Here is a 26,153-nt window from a genome sequence, read left to right on the forward strand (position 1 = left end):
AGAAATTCAGTGACATATTTGTTGTTGGACGGCAATTTAACAACCTTGCTTTTATAAGGAAATAAAAATGTAATACAACCAGTCGACTCCCCTTGTGCAAAGACATGCGTCATCAGAGCAGAGTGACTCAGATTTATTGTAACGTGTTGGCAATCTGTTTGTGTTTGCACTGTGATTGTTTCCAAGCTTTATCAATAAGTTTGACAGGCCGAGTCAGATCACGATTGTTTGCAGACAGGTTGTCTCCTGCTGTGCAATCACCTTCTGATTGAAAGTGTTTGCCACAACTACTTGCAGTGTGTCTGTGACAGTAAATAATTTAATGTAATGACCATGCAACCACTTAGTTTCTTAGTCGTGAGGAAGTTACTGTCTACTTTTCATTCTTGTTAGTCTGAGACATGAAACAAGGCAAGTGAGCTCAAGCATAGTGCTGCCCAATTTGATACCTCTACTCATTTTCCGCAGAACCTGCTTTCGTGTCAGACTGAGCAATGAATTTGTGAACATTTTAACAAAGTGTTCAGTGCAGGATGTCCTTGTTCTTTTGGAGGCTTTGCCTGTCTGTTCTCACCAGGTGAAATGTTTTGTGGAGTTGTCTAAGTTGCCAGTAAGCTGAGTGTGACTGCAAAGCTACCAGAGGGCTTTTGAGATTGCAGTTAGTGGGATGACGACGACGCAAATACAGAGTTGATGCTGTCAGCGAGTCAAGGAAAAGCCAAAAAGAGGCCTAATAAGAGAGATAGGTCAAAGGAAACACACCAAACTATTAGCTTACTAAGGCAACAGAGAATCACTTTTACAAGTTGCCTAGTTTAGCGGAAAAAAAGAATAATTATTTTTACACTATTAACACCGCTCTTGTAGAGCAGAGCTGCTGACAGGCTGACAGACCACAAGTGTCATTTCATTTCATTACAATAATATCCGACTTTGACATAGATCACACTTTGCTTAACAGGAACAAACATACATTACAATGAAGTAAACAGAAGGGAACATACTGATACTGTTCTGACCATGGTCAACTTATAAGGATGACACTTAACACAGTTTTTGTGTATTTCTCACAGACGTGGGTGCCAAAAAAACCTTTCAAACTCTTCTACCAACTCGTTAGAGATCACATCTCAACTTCTCTCTCTTCAATTTGTTGTAAAAACCCACATCCAGGCAGTGCGTCGTCCTCAGAGCCACTATGAGTGCTGACATTTGCCCGTTGGTGGATTCTTATAAATACAAAGCAGTAGCAATTTCTTATAAAAACAAGGCAATATTTGCAGAACAAACTACGTGCCATATGGGCTGTTTTCCTTGTTTACTGCCTTTGCTCTGAACTTTGCCTTCAGCAGCAGATTAAATCTTAAATTCCCTCAGCTGTTTATTTCTCTTCACTCCAAACCTTTTATAAGGTGATCTCTCAAGAAATCTTCTTGAAATCTCCTGAAGGCTTGTCAGTAAGAAACCGTGACAATATCAAGATAAACTCTAACTATATTAATATGTGATATCATCTTAGTAGTTGCTTTACTTGAACTTTGATTATTTTTTTTACCTAAATTATTTTTGGATTTGAAGTGCTAAACTACACCATCTCTTTGGCTGTAGGCCCAACTGTGTCCAAGGTCACAGAGCGTAGGTAAAGCCTTAGATGACGAGATGTTTAATAACAAGACAGCATTTGCCTTTGAGGAGCTCCCGGTTGCCTAGGAGATGCAGCAGACCCTAACAGACAGGTGGATGGGATGCCGTGTGATCAAGGATGCGATGACTGAGTCTGTCATCAACACAGTCACCTGGTTGGTACAAAAGTGAGAAAATCCTATGCTAAAAAGGCTCTGACTGTTTGTGTGAAATAACCCGATGTGGTGTAGAACTGTTGTGTTTTGTTGCTTTGGTGGTTTTGCTTTATATAGCCTCGACTTTCAGGAACTCGTGGAATTTATTGAACCTTGTGTCAGCGCATAAAAGGAGTGCTGAAATGCTGACAACAAGGTTGTGCTTTGAAAAGACAGGCAGCCACCTTCATAAGTGAGAGTCATACCATGGTGTTGAACATTATGATATAAGAATTACTGTCATTCAAATTTACAGCATACTGTAGATCAGAGAAGCTTGTGAAGCAAGGCATCTGTCACTCTTCACTTTTCTTCTTACTCCAATTTTAGTGAAAGATGACTTACTTGTGCTGGATATAGCTAGCCTCTTTGACTTTGTAGTGGATGTTAATTCTCATTAGTTTGTGCAGTGAAGCCAACCAGTGGCAACAGAACTTGTACAATCCTCTTTGTACTTCGTACATTACAAATATGTGAATTGTGATGGATTGTGGGCTGGATACGTTACTATGTCATTGATGTTCTGGTTTTATTACATTAGCATAATCAGTGTCAGATTGGCGCTCTTATTGTCTGCAACCTGCTAGCAGTTGAAAACCTAGAGATTAGAGATATACTGATCAAGACTGACTGATCAAGACAGAGACTGGAATTGGGCGATTACCAGCGTGCATGGCCCAGTCTGGTAATTGACCAGTCAGTCCAGTCTGTGCACAACATGCACACAGTGGTGCAATCAAATAGTTGCACGCACACTTTTAGCTTGTGGCTGTGGTTGTTAGCGAGTTCTTCACTGTGAGTGAGGAAGCTTGCCAAAGTAACCCGTGGCGCAAACACCAGGAAGACGCTCAGAACAACAAACCTAATGAGACTTGCTTCACCCTCACTCAGCTGAAGAAGCCCAGTAAGAAGAAGGTATCAAAGGAAAAGTGGCTAAAGCTAAGCTAGTCAAAAGTCAGCCACCTTATTAGCAGTGAAAAGATCAAAGCAGCTATGATCAAAGTCATTACAATGAATGAAAAAGCAGAGAGATCTATGTCCTGTAATCTTGTGTACTTGTAAACACATACTGGAAAATGATGTAACTGACATTTGTTTTGTTATGCAAATCTGACGTAAGGAAAAATGTGTTGGGTAAAGGTGGCCGTGCAGCACCTCAGTTCATTATGTGTACCTCTTTCAGAGATGTTCAACTGAGAGAAGATGCTTAATACAGTTTCGGGAAAAGAGTAAAGTTGAATTTCTGTTATCATGAAGATGACAGAAAATATAATTTTTGCCCTGCCCAGTACAAAGCCATAGCACCAAAATGTGGAAATAAATCTTACGATGATCATAGTGGCCCTGACTGAAATTGTTGTATAGTTGTATTGAGTGATTTTGTGCTGATCGACTTCTTGTTCCAATATATAATATTGTCTGTATTTGCATTTGTTGTCATGAATGCCATTAACTTCTTACCAGATGCTTTATTCTGGCTAACTCTGAGGGTTGGCTAAGTCTCATGTTGCCTGGTAAAGTATTGTAATATAAATACTGTAAGATCAATATGTTTGAATTTTACATAAAAGATCCTCAGAGGACAGTCAGCTATGATTAGGAAATACTCAAAGTAGTATAATTGTTTAATTAGTGCTTCCTAAAATTAAGCATTTATTGTTGGTATTTTATAATCTTTAGTAACATAATTGCCTGTCAGCACTCAACACTGGCTACAAAATATGATGAATGAGTCATTTTGAATGAACAGCAGTCTTAAGCAGCATAAACTGAGAAACCATTAATCCTAAAGATTAAATTGAAACATTGTCACAACGTGGTCTGAGACAATCGTCTCTCTCACACAGGTTGCTGGCTTTGATCTCAACTTGTAGCTTTTTCCAGAGAAATTTCTCCAGACTGAGCCTCTGCATATTCCTGGCAATATAATTCTTATTGAATTATATCACCGATGATTGTAGCACAATAAAAATACACTAAACTGCTAAACCACTGGGCTGTTATGGAAAAACAGCAGTGATTACACACACTTAATGCAACTGTCACAACGGGACTTAACGGACTCACGCGCAGGCTCTAGGTCTTGAAAGCACAAGAGTCTTTATTATGATATACCAGGTGATTATTTACAAAAGTGAGGGGAAAGCCGGGCTCCGGGGGTCCACACACGAACGGGAAAGACGCCGATAGTCTCACACACACACACACACACACACACTCCGTCCACTCCTCTTTACACTCCACTCACTCGGGTAACACAGGGGTAGGTCCAGGGAATCTGTACACAGAGACACGAAGGGATAGTAAGGCAAATCGCTGTGGAAACACTTTAGAAGTAATTGAGCTGGGGTTACACTGACGAGGGTCGGAAACGGTCCAGCGACGAGAAACACAGAGCTGCCATCTTATAAAGGAGCTGGATCACTCGTGATGAGCCACAGGTGCGTGGGCCAAGGGCAGGAGCCCACAGGTGAGCTCCGCCCAGGCAGAGGGAGGAGGGAAAGAGGGGAAGGGAGAGAGCAGGAACAAATAAAAAAAGAATACAAAACATATGTAGCCATACTGAGCCGACCGGGTAGGCACAGGGACCCTGACAGCAACATAAGATGATGTTTCATCATTATGTTAAATTCTATGATCTAATCACAGCCTGATGATCTGTAATTTGTATTACACAACCAGAGCCAACGACTAAGCCATCATACAAACAAATGGCTGCAAGCCTTGTGGTGAAATTTGTTAGACAACCACTGAACATACTGTTTTCACATCTGTGTGGAAAAATGTCCAAGTGAACTCCAATGACCGGGCCAATGACCGGCCAGATGATGGCCTCATCTGCCATTGTGAGATATGTGCGACAGGATGTTGGGCACCTAAATGATGCTGATTGTAAAAAACTTAATGTTGATTATGATCAAAAGTGCTACTGGACCACATGAGCCAGGTCTTCAGTTCCTTTCCTGTCACTGTAAACAGTACGCAATGTTTAGATACCGTATTTTTCGGACCATAAATCGCACCAGATTATAAGGTGCATTAAGCAAAACAAAACAATCAGATAAGTCAGACTTTACTAAACTCATTCTTCTTGCTTCCTCCACTTCCGTACCATTGATTCATTAATGTTGAATTCTTTTACAGCTCTATTCCCATGTTGTTGCAGTAAACTAATGACTGACACCGTATTGTGGATGGATTATCTCAGTTGTTCTCCTGACTGATGTTTGGTCTGTTTACAGCATCCTGCCATGCGATTGCATTTGTCCTTAACCATCAGGAACCCTCACGTTAACTTTTATCAAGTGGAAAAAAGTTTGCATTCATCCTCCAGCTTCACTATGTTTATGTTATGCTAACATAGCTGTGTCACTAGCGATCATGTACCACATCATTATATATCAGCTAGCCCAACTTCAGTAACCCTACAAAAGTTACTGCTTTTTAATTTTCTGTCTTCATTTATGTTGGAAGTGATAGCAGAGCTGTATGTTTGAATTTTTTCAGAAATCTCTCAGTCAACATGGTGTATCATGTTTAGGTGGAAACTAGCGAGCTAACTTCCTGCTAACTTCTAACTCTGTTAAATTTAATAAATTCTGTTTTCATGGATGCCTGGATGTTAAACTTAATTGTTACACCTGGTAAAGCAGCAACACAGATCATTTTATTAAAGATGAAAGAATTTAGACAGTATTAACTCTCAGTGATGCCGCAGTGTTCGTTTGACTTTGGGACCTGAAGCGGCGTTTGGACCTGAGCTTGATGCGTACTTTAAATTAGAACCATACTTGGTCTCCGACTGATGATGTATCACAAGTCCACGAGAACGCAAGTACACACAAGTAGCATTTTGAGACACGTCCCTGGATTACTCCGCGAGGCTCATGACTACGGTAGCCATAATGCTCAGACAATCTATGAAGCGGTGCGGCTTTGTAGCTTAAGTCGTACTAAAACATTTTTGACAGATTTTTGAGCGCAGTGTACCACATAAAGGTCAGTAAGAACAACCAGAATTCATACATAAGGCGCACTGATGATTTTTGAGAAAATTAAAGGATTTTAAGTTATTACTTATAGTCCGAAAAATACAACAAGTGTTACACTGAAACTTGAGCCCATCTTCATACCGTGGCAGCTTGGCATCCTCTTCACCGTTGATAAAGATTTTCACCACACAAAGTGGGTCACTTCTTTACAACATGGGCCATCAAGAGCGTTGTTTAAAGGGCAGGCTGCCCAAGCACACTGCTATCACTGTGTGCTATCACAATGCACATTGAGTATGTTTAATTTTTAAGTGCAGAACTGAGATTTTAATACACTTTAGTTTTTTTATGACTGTGTAAGTACAGACTGGTGAGATCACCAATCATGCCCCCTGACCACTAAAAATATTTCTTTGCACTTCATTTATTATTACTGTTATTCTTGTTGCTGTTACTAACTTAAGTGTTAACCTGAATGCCTGCCAAACACCTCTTAAAAAGAGCGAATATCTAATCGTCTTTAGAGTGGGCATTCATTTCTTTAAGCGTCTGAGTAGAAACACAACTCTTTCCTCCTCACCTTGCCTTTTTTCTTTATGTATGAATATATTATGAAGGTTTATCATTTTCACTTGGAAATACTGTGAAAGACTGTGGGTTTTTTGCATTCAAGGAGAGGAGTTATTGTATGTGTGTTTCAGCCACAGTTTGTAGTATGTATAATTCAGTGTTCCAGCTTTTATGGCTTCGTTTTATCCTGCACTTTTTCGAGGTGTCCTATCTTTGCTTTTGCTCACTAATAAATGTTCAGATGTGCTTCATTTCTTAAATGCCAACCAGTGATGAAATTCTGCCCTGCAGCAAACATGAATAGTTAATATGTAGATAAATCTTCACAGTGAAAAAGGCTGAATTTGATGGTTAGGCTGAATAATTCAATTTCTTTGTGTTAGCAACTGCGAGACATTGAAATCAAGTTATTCTTCATTACCAGTTACAAAATAATCTTTTCTCCTTGATGGAGTGAAGTATTATTTATTCAGCCTTCATCCCTTTCAGTTTGTCAAGTTCCTGCTCCATCTCTTGTCAGTCACCTTGATGAACTATCATCTGTCATAATGCTGCCTACACACATAGTACTGTTATTTAGTTTGAGCTTCATGTGCCACCCATCTGAGCAGAATCACTGCAAAGTGCCACAGTGTCTGCTCCCACCCCCACAACCTCACCTGCAGTCAGCCTGGAATCCAGAGCCACACCACTGTGCCAGCCTCTCTCTTCACATGTTGCCTCCTGTGAGATTCCTGACACCCCTCCCCCACCCATCACCTTCACTCAATACCAGGTTGAGATGCAAATGAGGAGACTTCACTCAGGCAAGTCTGCTGGACCAGACGGAGTGAGTCCCCTTGTCCTCAAGACCTGTGCCCCCCAGCTGTGTGGAGTCTTTCATAAACTGTTTATGCTGAGTCTGAGTCTGCAGAGGGTCCCGGTGATGTGGAAGACATCATGCCTCGTCCCTGTACCAAAGACGCCTCGTCCCAGTGGCCCCCAGGATTACAGGCCCGTGGCACTGACCTCCCACATCATGAAGACCCTGGAAAGGCTCATCCTGGACCAGCTGCGACCCATAGTAAGACCACATCTGGATCCCCTTCAGTTCGCTTATCAGCCTCGTCTCGGAACAGAGGACGCCATCATCTACCTGCTCAATCGTGTCTACACCCATCTGGACCAGCCGGCGAGCACTGTGAGGGTCATGTTTTTTGACTTTTCCAGTGCTTTCAACACCATCAGGCCGACCCTCCTGGGTGATAAGTTAGCAGCGATGCAGGTGGATGCTTCTCTGGTGTCCTGGATTGTTGATTACCTGACAGGAAGACCACAATATGTACGTCTCCCACAGTGTGTGTCTGACAAGGTGATTAGCAACACAGGGGCACCACAGGGGACTGTCCTCTCCCCCTTCCTCTTCACCCTCTACACCACAGACTTCAGCCACTGCACAGAGACCTGCCATCTTCAGAAGTTTTCTGATGACTCTGCGGTGGTTGGATGCATCAGCAGGGATGATGAGACAGAGTACCGGGCTGTGGTCGACTCCTTTGTCACGTGGTGTGAGCAGAATCATCTGCAGCTCAACGTGGCAAAGACCAAGGAACTGATCGTGGACTTCAGGAAGACCAGGAAACACTTGACCCCTGTTTCAATCCAGGGGGTCAGTGTTGACATTGTGGAGGACTATAAATACCTTGGAGTACACATTGACAATAAACTGGACTGGGCTAAAAACACCACAGCACTTTACAGGAAGGGCCAGAGTCGTCTCTATTTTTTGAGGCGACTGAGGTCCTTCAACATCTACCAGAAAATGCTGAGGATTTTCTATGAGTCTGTTGTGGCCAGTGCGATCCTCTATGCTGTTGCATGCTGGGGGAGCAGGCTGAGGGTCGCAGATGCCAACAGACTTAATAAACTGATCCGTAAGGCCAGCAATGTTGTGGGGATGGAGCTGGACTCCCTCAAGGTGGTGTCGGAGAGGCGGATGCTGTCCAAGATAAAGACAATGTTGGATAACACCTCCCACCCACTCCATGACATGTTGGTCAGTCACAGGAGCTCGTTCAGTGAGAGACTGAGATTACCGAAAAGCACCACTGAACGACACAGGAAATCATTCCTGCCTGTGGCCATCTCCCTGTACAACGCATCCACTTAACACACTGTTTGCTGCTACAACTACACGTTTCTTTTCCAAATATTTATTTATAAGTGACTTATGTATGTATGTATGTATATATATGTATATATTGTACTATTCTTAGTTAGCGTATTGTCTGTCTTGTCTTAATGTTGGTTTAAAATGGAGCACTGTAACAAAAAATAATTTCCCCCAGGGATCAATAAAGTATTCTGATTCTGATTCTGATTCTGAACTCAATGGTGCATGCATCCTTTTTATCCCAGAAGGAAAAAAAGATGGCGCACATTACTTGAAAAAACAAACAAAGACAAAGACAAGAAATCGTCTCGAGAAACTCATCTGCACTTAATGCGCTTTGAAAAACATTTAAGGCAAAGAAGTTGAATAATTTGAATACTGAGAACTACATAAAAACTACAGTGATGGATTTGACACCCATCAAATAAATTATGCTAGAATTTGGTAATGGGATAAAGTTTTTTTTTGTTGCTGTCACATGTCGATGCTGGAGAAAGGGACACTGAAGTGCATACAATGCTGTTACACATCCGCATATCTTTATATTTTGTTTCTAAGAAACATGACTTTCTTCTTTCTTTTGTTGTGTGTGTAGTCTTGAGCAATAGTTCTCCAGACTTTCTGAAGGTCTTCGGGCATTTGCTGCTTTTTTGCTCATTCTCAGCACAGTCTGACTTATGAGTAATTCAAGCATACCTCAGGGATGAAACTGAAAGAAGGAAGGTGAAGAAGTGGCAGGCCTAAGTAAGTAAGACCTCTGCAGCAGGCGAACAGTCTGAAAGTCATGTTATTAAGATATCCAGAAAAGACTGAAGCAGTGTGTGATCTTGACAGAGAGAATGTAACAAAAGGCAGCCAACATTTGAAGGAGCTTTGACTCTCCTTCAAAACTACCTAAGGCAATTATAAGAAAGTCAATACCAAATATTGACTTTCAAGCTTGTAAGAATTGTGCAGACTCGGTTGTTGCATTATGTACTGTATTTCAATGTATGTTAGCATGTTTCAATAAATCACTGTACCCGTTTCCTTGTAAAATATAGAGCAGTGAGGGGTGGCTCAAGACTTTTGCACATTGTCGTATTAAGAGACAGAGACCGTGTCAGCATGTGAACCTACAGAGTGAACAGGGATTCAGCTGTGTTTATAAAACGTTTCCTTCACCTCCCATTGGATTAAATTAAGGAAATTTTAAAAAAGAACTATGACAGTGCTTTTATGCTAATCTAACTTAATAATTCTTCATTTCAATAATGAGTAATGTCGTTAACCTTTCCAACTAAAAAATGCAATTCTTACACACTGAAGGACGACAGGGTTCATTCAGGTGCACATGAAGGTTTATTGCGCTGAAGCACAGCAAAGGAATTCAGTGTTACTGGCGGCTTCCATTGTAATAACTGGACTGCATTACTTTTGTAGCATTACGTGTAATGGCCCTGTATTAATCAGCCCTTAACACACAGAGAAAATGACCAGTAAACAATTGACAACATAACATGTACTGGCTGGTCTATTTCCTATGACTTTAACTGAAACCAGCTAACAGTTTCCTTTTACATTACTGATGGAACAACACGGTTACAGAGATTAATGCAGGAGGCTAACATGACTTAGCTAGCACACAAACGTTACTAGCGTTACTTTTGTGAAGGATTATTTTGCCTGTTACCCGTTTGGCTGAGCCAACACTGCCACCTACTGGCGGAACTAAATGTCGCCCTAACATCACATCAGGTGGGAGCAAATGAGCTTTTCGCTCTGTGTTATGATGCAAACACATCTGAGACTTGTTCTTAATGCTCAAAATACTCAGGGTGCCACACATTTACTTAGGGAAGTGGAGTGATGGAGACTTGGCCATAACTTGGCCTCAACGAGACAATTTTAGGTCTCACTGTACAGCTCTTCTTTTATGCTGAACACATTAACCCCTTAAAGCCGGCATAACTATTTTTAAATCCCTGTAGAACCGGAACCACGTAAGCTAGCACAATAAATTTTTTTGCATATGAAACCGGAGGAGTTGTACTTACATCTTATGCCATCAGCTTGTCCTAAGTCACGGTTTCCTTCCACATATGGCTTTGCAAAAACTGCATAAAAAGCACTTGCAGCAGCAAAAACATAATTTTTCAGAAACATGCTTTGCCGATCCGATCAGCTGTTCATAACACTCCCTATGTTGGACACTTCCTATGTTGGACATGCGATAGTTGAACTATCGCATGTCCGCCATTACCTGCCCGAAACCGGAAGTGACGTCATTTCGAGGAATTTTTTTTTACCTTCGGGGCCTTATAAGCCTATACTGGTGTTTTTAAAAGTCATGTTTGACTTCATGCTTTTCTAAATAGTTTCTGGGATGCTTGGAACTCAAATTGCACTGCTGGAAATAGTTCATTTTTATGCACTTGTTTTGTTTTGTTTTTTTGCAAAATTGCATTATAATATTTATCAACAATATTCAACATTTGGACACCACGGCTCCAGCTGCAGGCCCAAGGCTGGAGCCCACCAAAACAACTCCCTGATAACGACTGTGTGATGACTATTCTTCCCGCCCCATGAAGGACACCTGGATTGGCTGGAGGACTGTTTACTTAGCCTGATAGGCCGAAGGACACTGTCTCAGCTAAACTATGGACACGCACACACACACACACACTTACACTGATAAGCACTCACTCATCCCCCTCCCTTTCCAACGCCTTCGATGCTTGTGCCCTACCGGGGATGATAGCAGTCAACTGGACCAGCACAGATGCTGCAGGACCGGATGCGCTGTCTACGCCGGCTCTCTCTTACCCTTTACCCGCCCTGTTGCTTGTCTCGTGTTTCTATGGTGTATTGATAGTCATGTGCTTTTGTGCTGAGGTGTTTTTTCTTTTATCAAACTGTTCTCCCACTAGGAGCTCAGTCTGAGTGGAGTTTTTTTTCTCCTCCTCTTACCTCATGTAGTGTATTTTCGTTGTTTTTTTCCTATCAGCCTACCTTCTGACATGTCTGCCCAATGTGATGTTTGTGTAAAGTTGGTCAGAAGGTTCCTTTGTGAGTGCGCATGCGCCATTAGCGTGCTGCCTGCTGTAACCCTTAATTTCCCTCGGGATGAATAAAGTATTCTGATTCTGATTCTGATTTTCCTGCAGGACATAAAAATTGGTGTATCTCAAAAATAAAACTATGAAGACGCTCAAAATACATTTCCTGTTGTTGGAAACTATTTTGTACAACTTTTTTGTACAGTTTTGAGGGATAAACTTCTGAAATTTCTCTAACTAGAAATTTATGTAAAAAACAAAACAAAAATGAGTTTATTGCACTTTTTTGCAATTTATGTAGTTATTATGGACTTAATGCATACATATTATTAATATTTGGGCTATAGCGGTTTTATTGATGTATAACAACTTTAAATGCTCTCAAAAATGGCACTACAGCATGTAAAAATATAAAGATAAGCTCTGGCGGACTTGGTTCTATGGTAGGTCTTAAAGGGTTAATCCAGCAACCCACTGCACACATGTTGTCACAGTCTTGCTTTTTTAACACAATCCTGTCTCGTATCCCAGCTCTCAAGGGTATGAAAGGTGGGGTAAACCCTGAATAGGCTGCTAGTCCATCACAGGGGTAATACAGACAAAAATACCACTATTCATGCTTTGAATTAAAATCACCAGTTAGCTTAACAAGTATGTTATAGACTGATGGGTGAAGCTAGAGAACATGTAAACACATAGGAAGAAGATGGTTTTTAACCCAGAACCTTCTTGCTGTGAGGCAGTAGTACTAACCACTTCATCACTGTTTGTTTGTTTTTTATGTGTCCAACAAATCCGTTTTGGTTCTTACAGATACTCGTTGGACTTGTTGTGACTTTGTATTTACAACCAAATCTCCACCAACTGTGAAAGCGTGGATCTGTCACTGTCTTCACACCACAAATGGGATTTTTCTTACATGCATATCTGCTGAGAAAACAGATTAATGAGAAAGTAGTCTCTTTTTATTAAAAACATACAGTAAGTAGCCTTGGGAGTTGCTGCGAGCTCATAGAGGGAGTATTTTCTCGATTAAATATAAACTGCAATTGTCTAGTTAGGTATGTAGTTAGGTTGTTTCCATCGTTTTTATGATTAAAGATCCTTGACTGGGTATGTGATGCACTTATGTATACTGGAGCTTAATTGATAAAGCAGCATGCGTGCTGTCTGTTCCAAGGCTTTTCAGGTGCTGAAACCCAGTTTGTTTGTGTGTTTTTAAAATGAATTCATGTGTCCGTGTGCATGCATGTCTATGTCAGTGTGTGTGTGTGTGTGTGTGTGTGTGTGTGTGTGCGTGTGTGTGTGTTTTCTGCTGTCAGCCGTGTGTTTGCATGTGTTTGATCTGGTGTTGCTGGTGGGAGGAGTATGGTTATATGACTCAGTCTAATAAATAGTTCCACATATCCTGGCATTAGTCACTTAAAGAAAAGCCACGGGATTCATCTCCTTGTCTTTTCTCCCCATTGGCTCATAATGGTAACCGTATGACTGAGTCGGCCCACACAGTCTACAGGTTTTTAAATTACCATTCACTGAAACCTTCACTTAGTCACAACTGTATCGGTAGACTGTGTTGGCAAATGATGTGGGCCATTTCCAGGGCTAAAAGGATCAAAGTGAATTGGGGTTTGCATTATGTTGCTTTAAAGAAAATGGCAAATAAATGATCCAGAGCTCAGTAGCTACAGCTCAAAACCTTGCAGAATAAACTGACATTTCATAATGCTGAGTTTGTGCGTGTGTGTATTCATGAGCATTTGTGTCCTTGTGTTTGTGCGTGGGCGCCATCTGCTGGTCACATTTAACAGCACTTCATACAACAGCAGTGTTTTTGTTCATGAGCTCATTGCAGTGACCTCTTGCACTCCCTCCTGAGTTAAATCAGTACTTTGGCAGGCAGCCCCTCAAACTCAAGAGCCCTTCTCCGTCCTTACTTTAATGCCTCATTAAAATGGATGCAGAGGCAAAGAGACATTATGGCAGTGGGGATAATTGTGGCTGGATTTTCTGTGAAGGTATTAATCCCATTTAGATGCATTACGGTGCAGTCACAAAAACAGTAACTGTAGGTTTAAGTGTTACTCACATACTTTAACTCCAGCCCTCGTGGCACTGTAGCTTAAATAGCTCAAAGGTTTGCTGTCATAGTCGCTCCATCTGTGCAGGTCTCGTGTTTTTGTAATGAAACAGATGAAAAGAAAGAAAGAAAAACCCTTTCCACAAAACCCCAGAAACTAATAGTGTTGCATAAAGACTTTGTGGTTCCACTGTTTGATTGACAAGCAATCTGTGATGATTGCAGTGCAGAACCAGCACAGCACTGAACACTTTACATTTGAATGGAGAATCAAAAGTTTTGCTTAATTTGAACTGTTTAACTACTGGGTAAAGCTCCTAATAATGTTTGAGATTCTTCATGTGATTTGCAGTTCCCTTTTCTTGATCTGTTTTTTAATGTGTGGACTGTAAATCTAGAAAGACGTGTACTGATCAGTGATAAATATGGCAACGATCCCTGACTGCCTGAATGCGAACCTGTCATTTAGATGTTTAATAGATTGGGGCCGAGTATTAACTTAAGCACGACTAAAGCACATGCAGCATGTATTTACAGGATGCTCGTTATCGAGGGGAACATTTAGGCACAAGCAGTACAGTTCAGTTTTGTTTTGGGCAGCGGAGGGTTGGGTCACTGGCTGTCTGGGGGTCAGAGATGAAACTCGAGCTGATCTCTGTTTTTCCATCACCCCTCAGCCCCAGTGGGAAACGCTACTCAGTCAAGATACCAGTAAAAGTTTAAGTGACATTTCCAGGATTCTCGTTATCTTTTATCTCAAGCAGGCTCTGCTTTTAGACACAGTGTCGCCCCCACCCCCACCCACCCCCACTACCCCACTACAGCAACCATCATAGTGAAAATCTACCCAGACTGTGGCCTCTTGACACTGCACAGCTCTGGCATGTGTCTACACAGTCAGAGCTGTAATCACTGTCTAATATTTCTGTACTGATGAGTTGAGGAAGGAAGCCGACGTAAAACGGTTCACTCCTCTGTGAAGTGTGTGCAGGACGCAGCTAGTTCACCCGAGGTACGAGCTAACAACGTTATAATTCAGGCCTGGCCATATTTAGGCAGAGCTCAGTGCTATGTAAACAGAGCTTACTGCCGAGGGGAGGGCACACTCCTGCACTCGTGTCCACGTCCGTCAACAGGGCTTTTAGGTGGCTCCGTAGAGAAAAGCCATGAAGCCGTAGCGCAAAAGTGGCTGTGAAGCACTTAGAGCCAACTACGAGCGGCTCCCCATCTGAGCTGCATCATCACAAGACGCGCTTGAGAGCCGTTTACCTAATTCACTTGATAAATGCTGCTGTGCTGAGATGGATGACTTGGACTCCCTGTCAGGGGTTAGAAGGTCGCACCAGAGAGCAGCGTAAGAGGAACATTTTGTTAAACTCCTACACGACAGCATGAGTGAAGCCCTATTGGAAAGCTCAGGGGAGGCTGGCTCCTTCCCACTCAGCAGTCCTCAACCCATCAAGCTGAAGCCGCAGTCACCATCCGGCTCGCCTTATGAATCTCCCAGGATGTCCCCCGGTGACTCTCCTCAGAACTCCCCCCGTCACTCGCCGTTGCTGTTCCGCAAGCTCCTCATGAACCGTAACATTGCCCTGCAACGCCGCTTCACCTTGGCGTACACACCCAGGTAGAGTCAATGACATGGATCTAATTACTGTCGTTAGCTTATGTGGAAAGCTGTGTGTAAGGGGTGGCTCAGGAGGTAGAGTAGGTTGTCTACTAATCGATCGCCGCTTCAATCTGATACTGAAGCCCGGGTTGCTCCTGATGTGTTCATCGAAGTGTGGCTGTTAGGTAGAAAGCACTAAGACATAGTGGGGTGAATGGGTGAAGGAGTTCTTTATAGGTACAACTTTCAGCTGTACGTTGATAAGATAATCAGAAGGTTAGGATTCAGAGGTCATCTTCTCTGAACTCTGCTGAACTCTAATAAACTATAGGCCCAGTGTTTGTTCAGCAGCTCTGAGGTAACATTGCAGAGGCTGCTTTTTCACGTCATCACGGTATGTGTCATGGGTTGGCAGTAGCAAAAAAGCCTCATTGTCTGATAAGAAGGTAACTGTGGGAAATCACAGTTTTGTTGACGTCGGGACCGGTGTCATCTCAAAGGACCTTATTGTTAAGGCAATGAAAGAGAGGGTTTTGTTTTGTGCCCAAGGTGTTCAGCAATCCTGGCGGAGCCAGAGATGAGAAAGGTTTCCTATACCACCAGGGTTTCTGTGTAGCAGAGACAAAGCTAAAGTCTGGAGGGATTCGGGGTGGCTCACCACAGTAAACACAAAGATGACGCTTAATGCTGCATCGTCACTTTGTCAGTCCTTGTGACTGAAAACAGGCAACCTGTGTCCTGCTTTTTGTTTTTACGTCAGAAAAGATGGAGCTGAGTAAATCTTGTTCAGGCTATGACAGAGCCTAAATGTTCAAAGTTTGATGGATGAAGCTGTTTAAATAACAGCGTGATCTATGAAGGCATTTGCTGATTTTTTTTTTCCAAAGAGAACCTCACTATGGTAGTTTAAGAAAAAAATAGCAGCAGTGCCGGGTAGTGACGTATTTAGATTTTCCACGGACGTAATCGTGACCAGTAGGTCAATTGAGGAAACTCTGAGAAAGCTGTGAAAATTACCCTGGAGTCTAAAGCCCTCATTTTTCTCTGATGTATGTAAACACTCCAGGAAAAAACTATTTTCGGGTCACGGAGATGCAAGTTTACAAGCGTAGAAGTGTTTTTTAGCATTAAAATCAGTTATATGTAGTAAATAACTGATGTTTTTATCTCTTTTGTAGAGCAGTCACAGTGTTGGAAAATGAGCAGAGTTTTAACAGGGGAAGATCATTTTTATACGACTTTCTTAACAAGGTTGTCTCTGCTGTCACCACCCTCATGTGGCTGCAGGCTGTTTGCAGCAATATTGGTGGTTTCTTCTTGTGGTTTTCATTTTCACCCTTGTTATTGTCAATTTTGCACACAAACGGCATCAGAGCTGCCTGTACATGACCACAGATTCCATACACACCTTTCTTAATTAATTCAATGGTGATAAATGCTGTCTTATGCTTGAGTTTAAAACATAGCATCAAAAAAAGCTGCAATTCACACACAAATATTTAAATTTGTAAAACATGCCATTGTTAAAGATAAATTTGCCAAAGATAATATGTTGCGTAATGATCCCACGTTAGCGTTAAGATGCCAGATTATATAAAGCAACTAACCTTTGAGTTGTCATGGTACTAAAAATTATAATCGTGCTCTCAATAAATACACATTTTACCAATCAGTTTAATTATAGAGGCTGCAAACTGATGTCATACTGAAGAGAAAGCCCCCACACGCAGTCACGAACCATTTAGTCGAAAGTTAAACTGTCTTTATCAGATAAACATGAAACCTGGGTGCTTTTGCCCCCCCCCCGCGGCAGCCCTTCCCGCTCTCCAAACCCCCTGACTGTTTGCCTCCCTGGCAGCCTGCCTGTAACTATGTAGAGGAAGCGGCCTGTAAACACGTTGCGTGTACCTACGTCATCAGTCGTGACATTTTACTGATGTCATTTGATGCCTGCCCGTGTAATGTTTAAACATCCTATTGTTTTATACTGTGAGCCTCCCCGCCACCCCACCCTGTCAGGTGTGCGAGTCTCAGTGCCAGCATAAATAAAATATGAACCACACCGAGCAGAAACTAAAACCCAAACAAGACTGCAAAAGAAGGATGAGGACAAAAGTGCAGCTTTAAGCCATTTAAAATTCAGAGTATTTCAATCAATTCCTTCTAGTTAAAATGCTTTGGAGGAAGTGGTGAGTTTAATTATTTGTCTAACCTTTTCCTTATCATTTTTTTTTTTTTTTTGGCAGATTAAAGGAAGGGTAGTTACAAGAAATAAGGATAACAAGAGTCACAGCAGAGTGGTTGTAATGACAAAAATAAGCCCACAGGCAATCAGGAAGACGACCTTTATTGCTTATTTAAATGTTTAACAGCATTGAAAAATAGCATTAAGGACAGATATTCATTAGTATTATAAAGCCCATGCACTGTCAGGTACCTTTCAGTAGGATTTAAATGAGCCAGACCATTTTTACTGTTTCTTTGTCTTCATTACATCCTGTTTGGTTTATTTGATCTGTTTTAACTTATGAGCCTCTTTACATACATGGGCTAACAACAAGATAAATGATCTATCAGCACAATGCCCTATTTTAGTTTGCAGTTCATGTAGTGCTTAGGGAAGTGGTTGTGGTGTGTTTGGTTGTTGCCGTGCAACAAGTGTCCGTCAGTCTGAAAGTGAATTTGATAAGTTAGTCAGAAAACACACAACTGATGCTCAAAATTTTAGCCTGTTTCACAATGACTGCCAATGATGAAAAGGATCCTGCAGTCTGCATGCAAGATGTGCAACAAATTCCCCTGATCAATAACTTGAATTTTTTTATGTGACTCCATCAGTCTCTCAGATCATTGTGGAGGAACTGTGGTCTGCTCTTTTTTATACCTTTGCCTCAGGTATCTTTAAGGTCCTGCCACAGCATTTCAGTCAGCTTGCGTTCTGGACTTTGACCGGGCCATCGCATTACCTTCTTTTCTTTTTCAGCCATTCTGTTGTAAATTTGATGCTTTGCTTGGGATCATTGTCCATTACATGATGCAGGTTCGCCCAGCTTTAGCTGACAGATGGCCTCGTATTTGACTCTAGAAGACTTTTACTATACAGGAGAGTTCATCGTCAAGTCAATGACTGCAACATGTTCAGGTCCTGTGTCTACAAAAGCAGCCTAAATTGTCACCCCTCCACCACCATGCTTGACAGCTTTCTCCAAAGACTGCTCCAGAAGTCTTGTGGTTTGTTCAGAGGCAATTGTGAAAACCGAAACTGTGCTGCCTTGTTCTTTCTCCTGGCAACCTTTCCAAATAAGCCATACTTCATTTAGTCCACTTTTTTTCTAATGGTGCTAATATGCTACCTGAGACCTATAGAGTCTGAGATTGTACTAATCTTCTGTCTGATTGCATTGTGCAGTCTGACCTTGGGGTGAATTTAATGTGACATCCACTCCTGCAAAAACGTTTGCATTTATGACGTCTTGACCCAGCGGTTTCCACAGCACTGCAAAGACTGGATTTCTCTATTTTTTTCATTCCATAAATCAAACAACTGATTGATTGAGCAAAAGCAATAACCTGCAGACTAATCTGTTAGGTGCGGCCCTTCTTTGATTGTCTTTGAATCTGAAACTTGCCGGTGATAAAAACTGCACAAGTTGAAACTCAGGGCTTTCTCCCTATGGTTAGTTTATCCACGTTTTTTTGCCGTAAATCCTAACATGTTTTGTCAGGCCCACCCAGCCCCCGTTGCCACCCTGCCCAGCACCAACTCTAACAATAACCTCTATAATTATGTAGCTGCAGGGCAACAAAAGGAGGGTATTGGGTCAGGCAGCATGTTGATCTCACGTGTCAACGAAGGCTGCGTCAAGCTAGCTCTGCCAGACACAAAAACACCCGCCAGCCACACAGTCGAGTCAGATCTCCCTTTAACAAGTTGGGACACACCGAAATGTTGTGCAGCCCTGTAACTCTCTAAATGTGGGAGCATTTTCTCTCTTTGAGGTTTTTCTTTGGAAAGCTGCAAGTGTGGCTCGAAACGCGACCAGTTTGTAACTTGAACATCTTGACATTGGATATCCTGTACTAGACAGATTGGAGCTCGTGGTGGTCTGTCCTCAGCTCCCACAGCGACCTCGGGGGATTCCTCCAGTGTTTGCACTGCCAAAGGAAGAGGTCAAACCCTCACTGACGCTACCCTGCAGTGTCACTGCTCTCAGAAGTGGCTCAACCCTTCCCCTTTCCTGCGAACAGTGAGTGAGTGCCTGACAGAGAAGTAGAGAAACACTACTTTCAAAATTTTCAGACTTCTCTACAGGTCGCCTGTTTTCTCTCTGTTTTGGAGTTGTACTACTGAAAACCCCTTCAGGAATGCTGTCAGTGTCATGTCTGGGATTAGTTTGGGTATTTACAACAACAAATCAATGAGAATGGACAGACAACTGTGGAAAATCCTTCAATTCAGTTGAGTCTACAGTTACAACAGCTGCATGTGTGCTTCTTGCTTGTGGAGACTAATTGAATATCACACTCCTGTCTGCCTTGTTGGGGCTTGCCTGAAACCTCGGCGCAGAAACTCTGCAGCATTCCACGATTTCTCTTCCCGCATCCCGAGGAACAGAAGATTGGGCAGATCTGCTCTCTATCTGATCCTTTCCATTTTCTTTTTGCCTCTCACCTGGAATCTTCATGTTTTTTGGTTTATCGGCGCGCAAAACTTCATGGAGCCGATCCAGATACCCCCGGAGGTTTACGGGAGAAAAATAACTAAACTGTGAAGAACTGTTGTAAGAGGCTCAGATCAGATGTGCAGTTTATTTTCATTACAGCCCAAAGTGTCTCATATGAGTCAGGCGCTCGAGGGACAATGAACAAAGACCTCCGATTGACAAGGAAAGGAGGGCTGACTGGTTTTGGACACGGTCGGAGACACTCGTGCTTGGGGTATGTTCCTAAACTCTGCATCCTGCATCTCCTTGGCACTCGTATTCATGAGAGGGAGTGTTCAGATAGGCTGCTCAGCGAGATTGGCTCAGAGATCTGCACTTGTAGTGTCACTGCGACAGTAAGAAACATGGAAAATAGACTGTAGATAATAATTTTTTAAACAAACACACATCCCAGAGAAGGCTGTTGCAGATAAAGTAGGCACTCTGGCATGAGATCTCACTTTTTTTTTTTTAAAACAGCAGCAGAGAGCTGGCGTGTAGCAGCTGATAAATATTCAAATGATTATACAATTTTGGTAATTGGAACTTAGATTTCATAGTACCAACTTCTTTGACAATGCCAATGCATTGTTTTTAAAGTTGTGATTTGGTGTTTTTTAAAATGCAATTATTTTGTATTTGCTTGCATTAAAACCAGCAGCTTTCAAGAGGAAGCAAGTTACATTTGTGGTAAGTTCCAGCCAACAGACTTCCTGTTTCTGCTGCAAGTCACGCACATTTTATTGCACGATGAAGTTGCTCAAATAGTCGACTGATTGTGTGCCCTCCGCTTCATGAATAACAAACTTTTCTCACTGATGTTTCCGAGCAGGAGGCAGATGTTTTGGACAGATGTGACGTTAGTTATTCCTGACGTCACAATGAGGAGCTGACTCTAATGATAATCCCTCACTGGCTTCTGTGCGTCTGCACGTCTCTTAAGTTATAAGCAAGTTTTCTGCACAAGTTCTCACTGCACACACGCCTTCTGTAGATCTTATTGTGCTGTGTTTGTGTGTATTCAAACTCGACTGCTCATGCCTGTTTTTGCCCTCCCTGCTGGTAAACTGAGGTGAAATCTGAGGGCCAAAGGTTTCTTCTTTTCTGCCAGTTCAGCAGTTCACTCAGTTATGCACGCCACATCTCAGCAAAACCACACCTTTACCTCCGTGACCATGATCTGCGAACTAAGAGTATTAATCCAGTTAAATCCTCCTAAACGTCTTTATATTTAATATTACTCTTAGAATTACTTTTAGTGGATTTGTTGGGGCTCCTTATTTTTGAATTACGACTGTTGTCACATAACTCAGTTTTCTTAATTACAAAATAAGAGAAAATCTTTTTTTGGGAAATAGTTTCAGCTTCAAAGCTCTAAGTTGTGTGAAATGCTTTAATTTTTGTGTTTTAAGATGAGGGATATTGGAATATTTAGTACTTTGTGATTTGGCAGGTTGACAGAGAATATCAGTAACCAGTTACCCATTAGACCCAGTTTGTAACAAGTAAACTAATATTAGGACTGACTTTTGACCTAGTGCCGCCACAGTTGAGTCTAAGCAGGGCAGGGGAGATGTGGGGTGGGGGGTTGATACCACAATAACACACCAGACCCCCAAAATAAACCCCCCGAGCCTAAATTTGTTCCCCCAGCCCCACCAGAGGCTGGCAGCAAATAACACGTGAATGTGACACGTGTTTGTCGTTCCTTGCGTGCACACAGCCATAGCCGCCAGTCACAAAATCCATACTGATTGTTCCACCAAAGAGTGTGTGAGGTCATCTTGGGCTACAGGGTGTGCGTTAAATCAGTTCTTGAAGTAGAGATGTGATATTTTTTTATTGCTGGGTTATTACTGATGATAGGCTCTTGAGTTTTGTTTTGTTTTTTAATAATTCACTTTTCACATCACGTACTGTTGATGTTTACCTCGCTATCCATCAGTACAAGGAGACTGTGATGCTGACTCTTTAAAATTATTGCAATTTCTACTCTCATTTGTGCTAACGAGTGCAGAGATCTGTTGCATTGTTTATATATGTGTGTGTGTGTGCATGTGTGTGTGTGTGTGTGTGTGTGTCTGGCTTTCCTCCATTTAGTTTACTGGCAAACAGCAACCTCTGCTGGGCTGTCAGCTCAGCTTAGTCACAACTGTGGCTTTACAAAACTCCTGTTTGCACAATGTCCACATTTCATATTCATTCATCATCTTATTAACTTGCGTTGGACAAGTAAACATAAATGTTAAAAAAACTAATGATAAGAGTTGGTATAGATAAGACTGTTGTGTGTGTTATAGGAGATACAGGACCTGAGTCCATCAAGAGGAGTGTGTGAACTCCTGAATAACCAAAGATGGTAGTAATAGGTCTAAAAGTATGTTAAGAATTCATTATAAATGATGTGGTATGAATGCATTTGGAAAATACTGAATTAGAAAATAGTATTTTAAAGTTTGTGCGTGCACTTCACTGTGTCACCACAGATTTCTGCACAAGGTGGCGCAAGAATATCTGTGCTGCTGTCTTACTGTTCGCGTCTTTAACTGTAGAATAGACTCTCCCTGCTTTCCGATGCAGAGCGCACTAAAAGATCCTTAAAGGAGGAGTTAAACAAAACTTCATTGTACTGAAAAGTTCCTCAAACACTTTCTCACACTTTCAGACACACACGCTCATGACACTCTGCCCTCACAGCTCATTCTCATTAGCAGAGGTAATGTCATAGGAGCCTGCAGCCAGCTGGGCCGTGGAAGTCATTTGGCCAGTTGGATTTGGTTACACAGCGGCCTCACAAACACCTCATTCTCAGCAAATCTCCACGCTGGCATCTGTTTAGAGGTCCAACACAGGAACATTTCACAAGGACAGATGCCAGCATTGGAGGGGAGAAACAACAGGAGTTTTCATTTAGTTTAACTACAAATATTTAAATATGATACCAGAAATCACAGCATGCGGAACAAAATAAGTTTATTCTGTCTTTCCAGATATTACAAATGGCCTTTAAGACAGCGCTGGAAAAATGCAGGAGTAGGGAGGAATGAATTGTACCTCTGTGCTTTAGTTTTTCACCTTTTTGAAAATATTCTGCATTCTAGTAATGCCACTTTAGCTCTGTGAGGCCTTCCTTTTCAATTTAATCAACTCAACAAAACTATAAACTGGGAATCTGCATTCCGAGATAAACTGGAATGTGGGAAAATGAACAAGAAGCAATTGTGAAAATAAGACTTCCCAGAAAACACCAGGCACTCGCTGACGTTGTGTCCCTGACCGAAAATGGTCTGATGCCAAAAAGTGTAACCAGACGCCCAGAGGAGCTGCTGCTGTTCCAGGTAGACCGTCCTTTACAAACCAGGAAATATTTATCATATTATTGTTGCGGACTAAGCAGATGGATTAGTCTTTATTTTGCCAAACCCAACATCTGAACATCTGAATTTGTGTGTGTGTGTGTGTGTGTGTGTGTGTGTGTGTGTGTGTGTGTGTGTGTGTGTGTGTGTGTGTGTGTGTGTGTGTGTGTGTGTGTGTGTGTGTGTGTGTGGCGATCAGGCATAACATCATGACCATTCACAAGTGAACTGAAAAACACTGATTATCTCTTCAGCGTGGCACCTGTTATTGGGTGGGACATTTTAGGGAGCAGTGAGCAGTGAGTTGATCTGTTAGTAACAGGAAACATTGGCAGATGTAAGGCTAAACTGTCACGGTTAGACGACTGGATCAGAGCATCTCCAAAAACTGCAGCTCTTGTGGGGTGTTCCAAATCTGGAGTGGTCAGTATCTGTCAAAAATGGTCCAAGGAAGGAACAGCGATGAACCAGCAACAGGATCGTTGGAGGCCAAAGCCCAGTGTTTCATCTGGGGAGCGAAGGCTGGCCTTTGTGGCCCAGTCCAACAGACGAGCTACTTTAGTTCAAATTGCAGAAAAATTAAATGCTGGTTCTGATAGAACGGTGTCAACAAGCACATTTCCTGTATCTCAATCCAGTCGAGCGTCTGTGAGATGTGCTGGACAAACAAGTCCGATCCATGGCCTCGCCTTGCAACGTACCGGATTTAAAGGATCTGCTGCTAATTTCTTGGTGCCAGATACCACGCCTGTAAGGCTCCGTGCTTTGATGGCTCAGTGCTGTTTTGGCAGCAAAATATTTGGCAGGTGGTCATATTGTTAAGCCTGACTGATGCATGGTTCTTGGGCTTCTTGGAAAACCTTATGCCAGATGGCTGGAAGGGAATTCAGTCTTAATGTGTTTTATGGGTTTGCAGGAGGTTTGCTTGTAGGGATGTTTTATGTCTTTATTGACAGTGACAGTTTAGAGTGCCCTACTCTGTCTGCATTTACAGGAGCAAACCAAATGTGCTCTTGATTGTTTGATTCCAATAAAACTGTTGCCAGTGATTCTGTTTGCAATTATAATTTCCACGATGAGTGACGGCTGACCAGTTTGATTTATTTATTTTTAATATGCTTTATTCACATGAATGGAGTCCCTGACTTAGGTGCAGGGAAAGTTTGCATCTGGCTATAACTGTGAGACAAATAAAGAGTGAAACTGTCAATTCCCCTTGCAGGAAAGTCACCAGAAGATGTGTAGGGTTCCCCATGGTCTTTTTTATGAATGAGGGTAATGCAACAGATTAGTTTAACACTATTTTTATAAGTGTGTTGACGTCATTATTAGGCTGCTCTGGTTTAGAGGGACCAGCGTCTGACCCAGTTCTTTTGGGAGGCTAGAAGGAGGTCAGTTATGATTACAGTCACACAGGATACAGCATAACGGTATAATAAGCTGGTAAAAAGTGTGGTTCTTATGTGTCCACAGACATGTTCCTGATCACCTTGAATTATTATGTTTTTCATAGATTTGAGCAGCCCATCCAGCAGCAATGTCCCAGAGAGAGAGAGGTGGTGTTTGGAGGGTTTCTTAGACCCGTTACTTACACTGGAGTAGCACAGAAACTGCGAGCTTACCTGCCATGAATAATGAGCTTTCTTTTTGTTTTAATCTTCACTGATTAAAAAAAATTGTTGCTGAAGTTAAAGATGATTGCTATGCTATTAAAGTGTGGCTTTGTGGGAACACCAGCCATTGAGAAATAGCTCCGCACAGAAAGACTTCGTCACAACTAGCCACTTAAAAGTTCAGAGATTAGGGTGAAACATCTGCGTCCCCCCTTTGTGACTACGTCACAACATCTGGCTGCATCGTTAGCCAACCATTTTTTTTAAAAAACGGGTTGACATTTAAATCCCCCTCTGCTCCACCTCCTCTCCCGTGTGCCTGCCAACACGTCTGACCCAGGCTCCGGCCCACTGTCTCAAAAGACAAATATTTGCCTGCAGTGTCGACAGCAGCGGGCCAGCCAGTTGGTGAGATCACCGAGTCCAGCAAGTCCACCGCTCTGTGTCGTGAGACTGACTGGTGCTGGTGTGCTAGAGCTGCTGCAGGCTGAAGTATTTCACAAAAAGGGGGAATATCTAATTAAACCTGCTAACACACTGCTGTTTGAATGTTGCTCCTCAGATGCACTAAGCGACTTTGCTCGCTTTTCTTTTGAAAATACTTTAAAAGTACTTGATACTTTCCCACACAAGTCTGGCCATCATGTCGTCAGAGTGTCAATGGTTCCTGTTGCACATAGATGTAGTTTTCTAAATTTGTCTCACATGATCACTTGGACTCGAGGAACTGACTAGATCCTCCTTAAAGGTCAAAGGTTATTGTGACCTCACAATGGCAATAATTGGAAAATTCATACAGTAAATAGGGTGAATTTTTTCATATTCATATGTAATGAATGAAGTGATGACATTTTTGAGGTGTGAGGCAGGAATGCTTCATGACTCATGTGTGTTTGTTGATTCTGCAAATAAGTAAGATGGGAGACACACCTCTTCTTTTACGCACACATACACTGCTTATACAATACACATACGTACATGTCTTTGTGCCAGCATTCATTTACATAATACTTTCCCTCCCTACTTAACAATCAAACTAAGCTCGCAATCCTGCCCTAAACCAAAACTGAATTCTTTAAAGGGATCTTAAAAGGCGAAGGCTGCCTCACAGTTCTCATTGAAACTCAAACTGGTCCTCGCTGAGATATATGGCAGAAGTATATCCACATGCACACAATGAAGCTACTCCAACTGAAAGC

At 42.1% G+C, this 26,153-nt stretch overlaps 1 protein-coding gene across 5 annotated transcripts in view; it reads left to right on the forward strand.

Moving 5' to 3' along the window:
• LOC308396617 (3',5'-cyclic-AMP phosphodiesterase 4C-like) overlaps positions 1-26,153 on the forward strand; it is a 119,187-nt gene that overhangs the window by 59,397 nt on the left and 33,637 nt on the right. Inside the window, exon 1 of one of the 5 annotated variants that reach the window (XM_080882063.1) lies at positions 14,589-15,300. The exons of 2 other annotated variants lie outside the window; for them this stretch is intronic. In XM_080882063.1, the coding sequence (XP_080738189.1) occupies positions 15,065-15,300 (236 nt within the window). In that variant the 5' untranslated portion in view covers positions 14,589-15,064. Of the gene's footprint in view, positions 1-14,588; positions 15,301-18,886; positions 20,221-26,153 lie in introns of those variants that run through there. 2 more of the 5 variants (XM_080882066.1, XM_080882068.1) reach the window with 2 other exon arrangements.

The sequence above is a fragment of the Rhamphochromis sp. 'chilingali' genome (assembly GCF_963969265.1).
Source record: "Rhamphochromis sp. 'chilingali' genome assembly, chromosome: 5".
NCBI classification, from domain to species: domain Eukaryota; kingdom Metazoa; phylum Chordata; class Actinopteri; order Cichliformes; family Cichlidae; genus Rhamphochromis; species Rhamphochromis sp. 'chilingali'.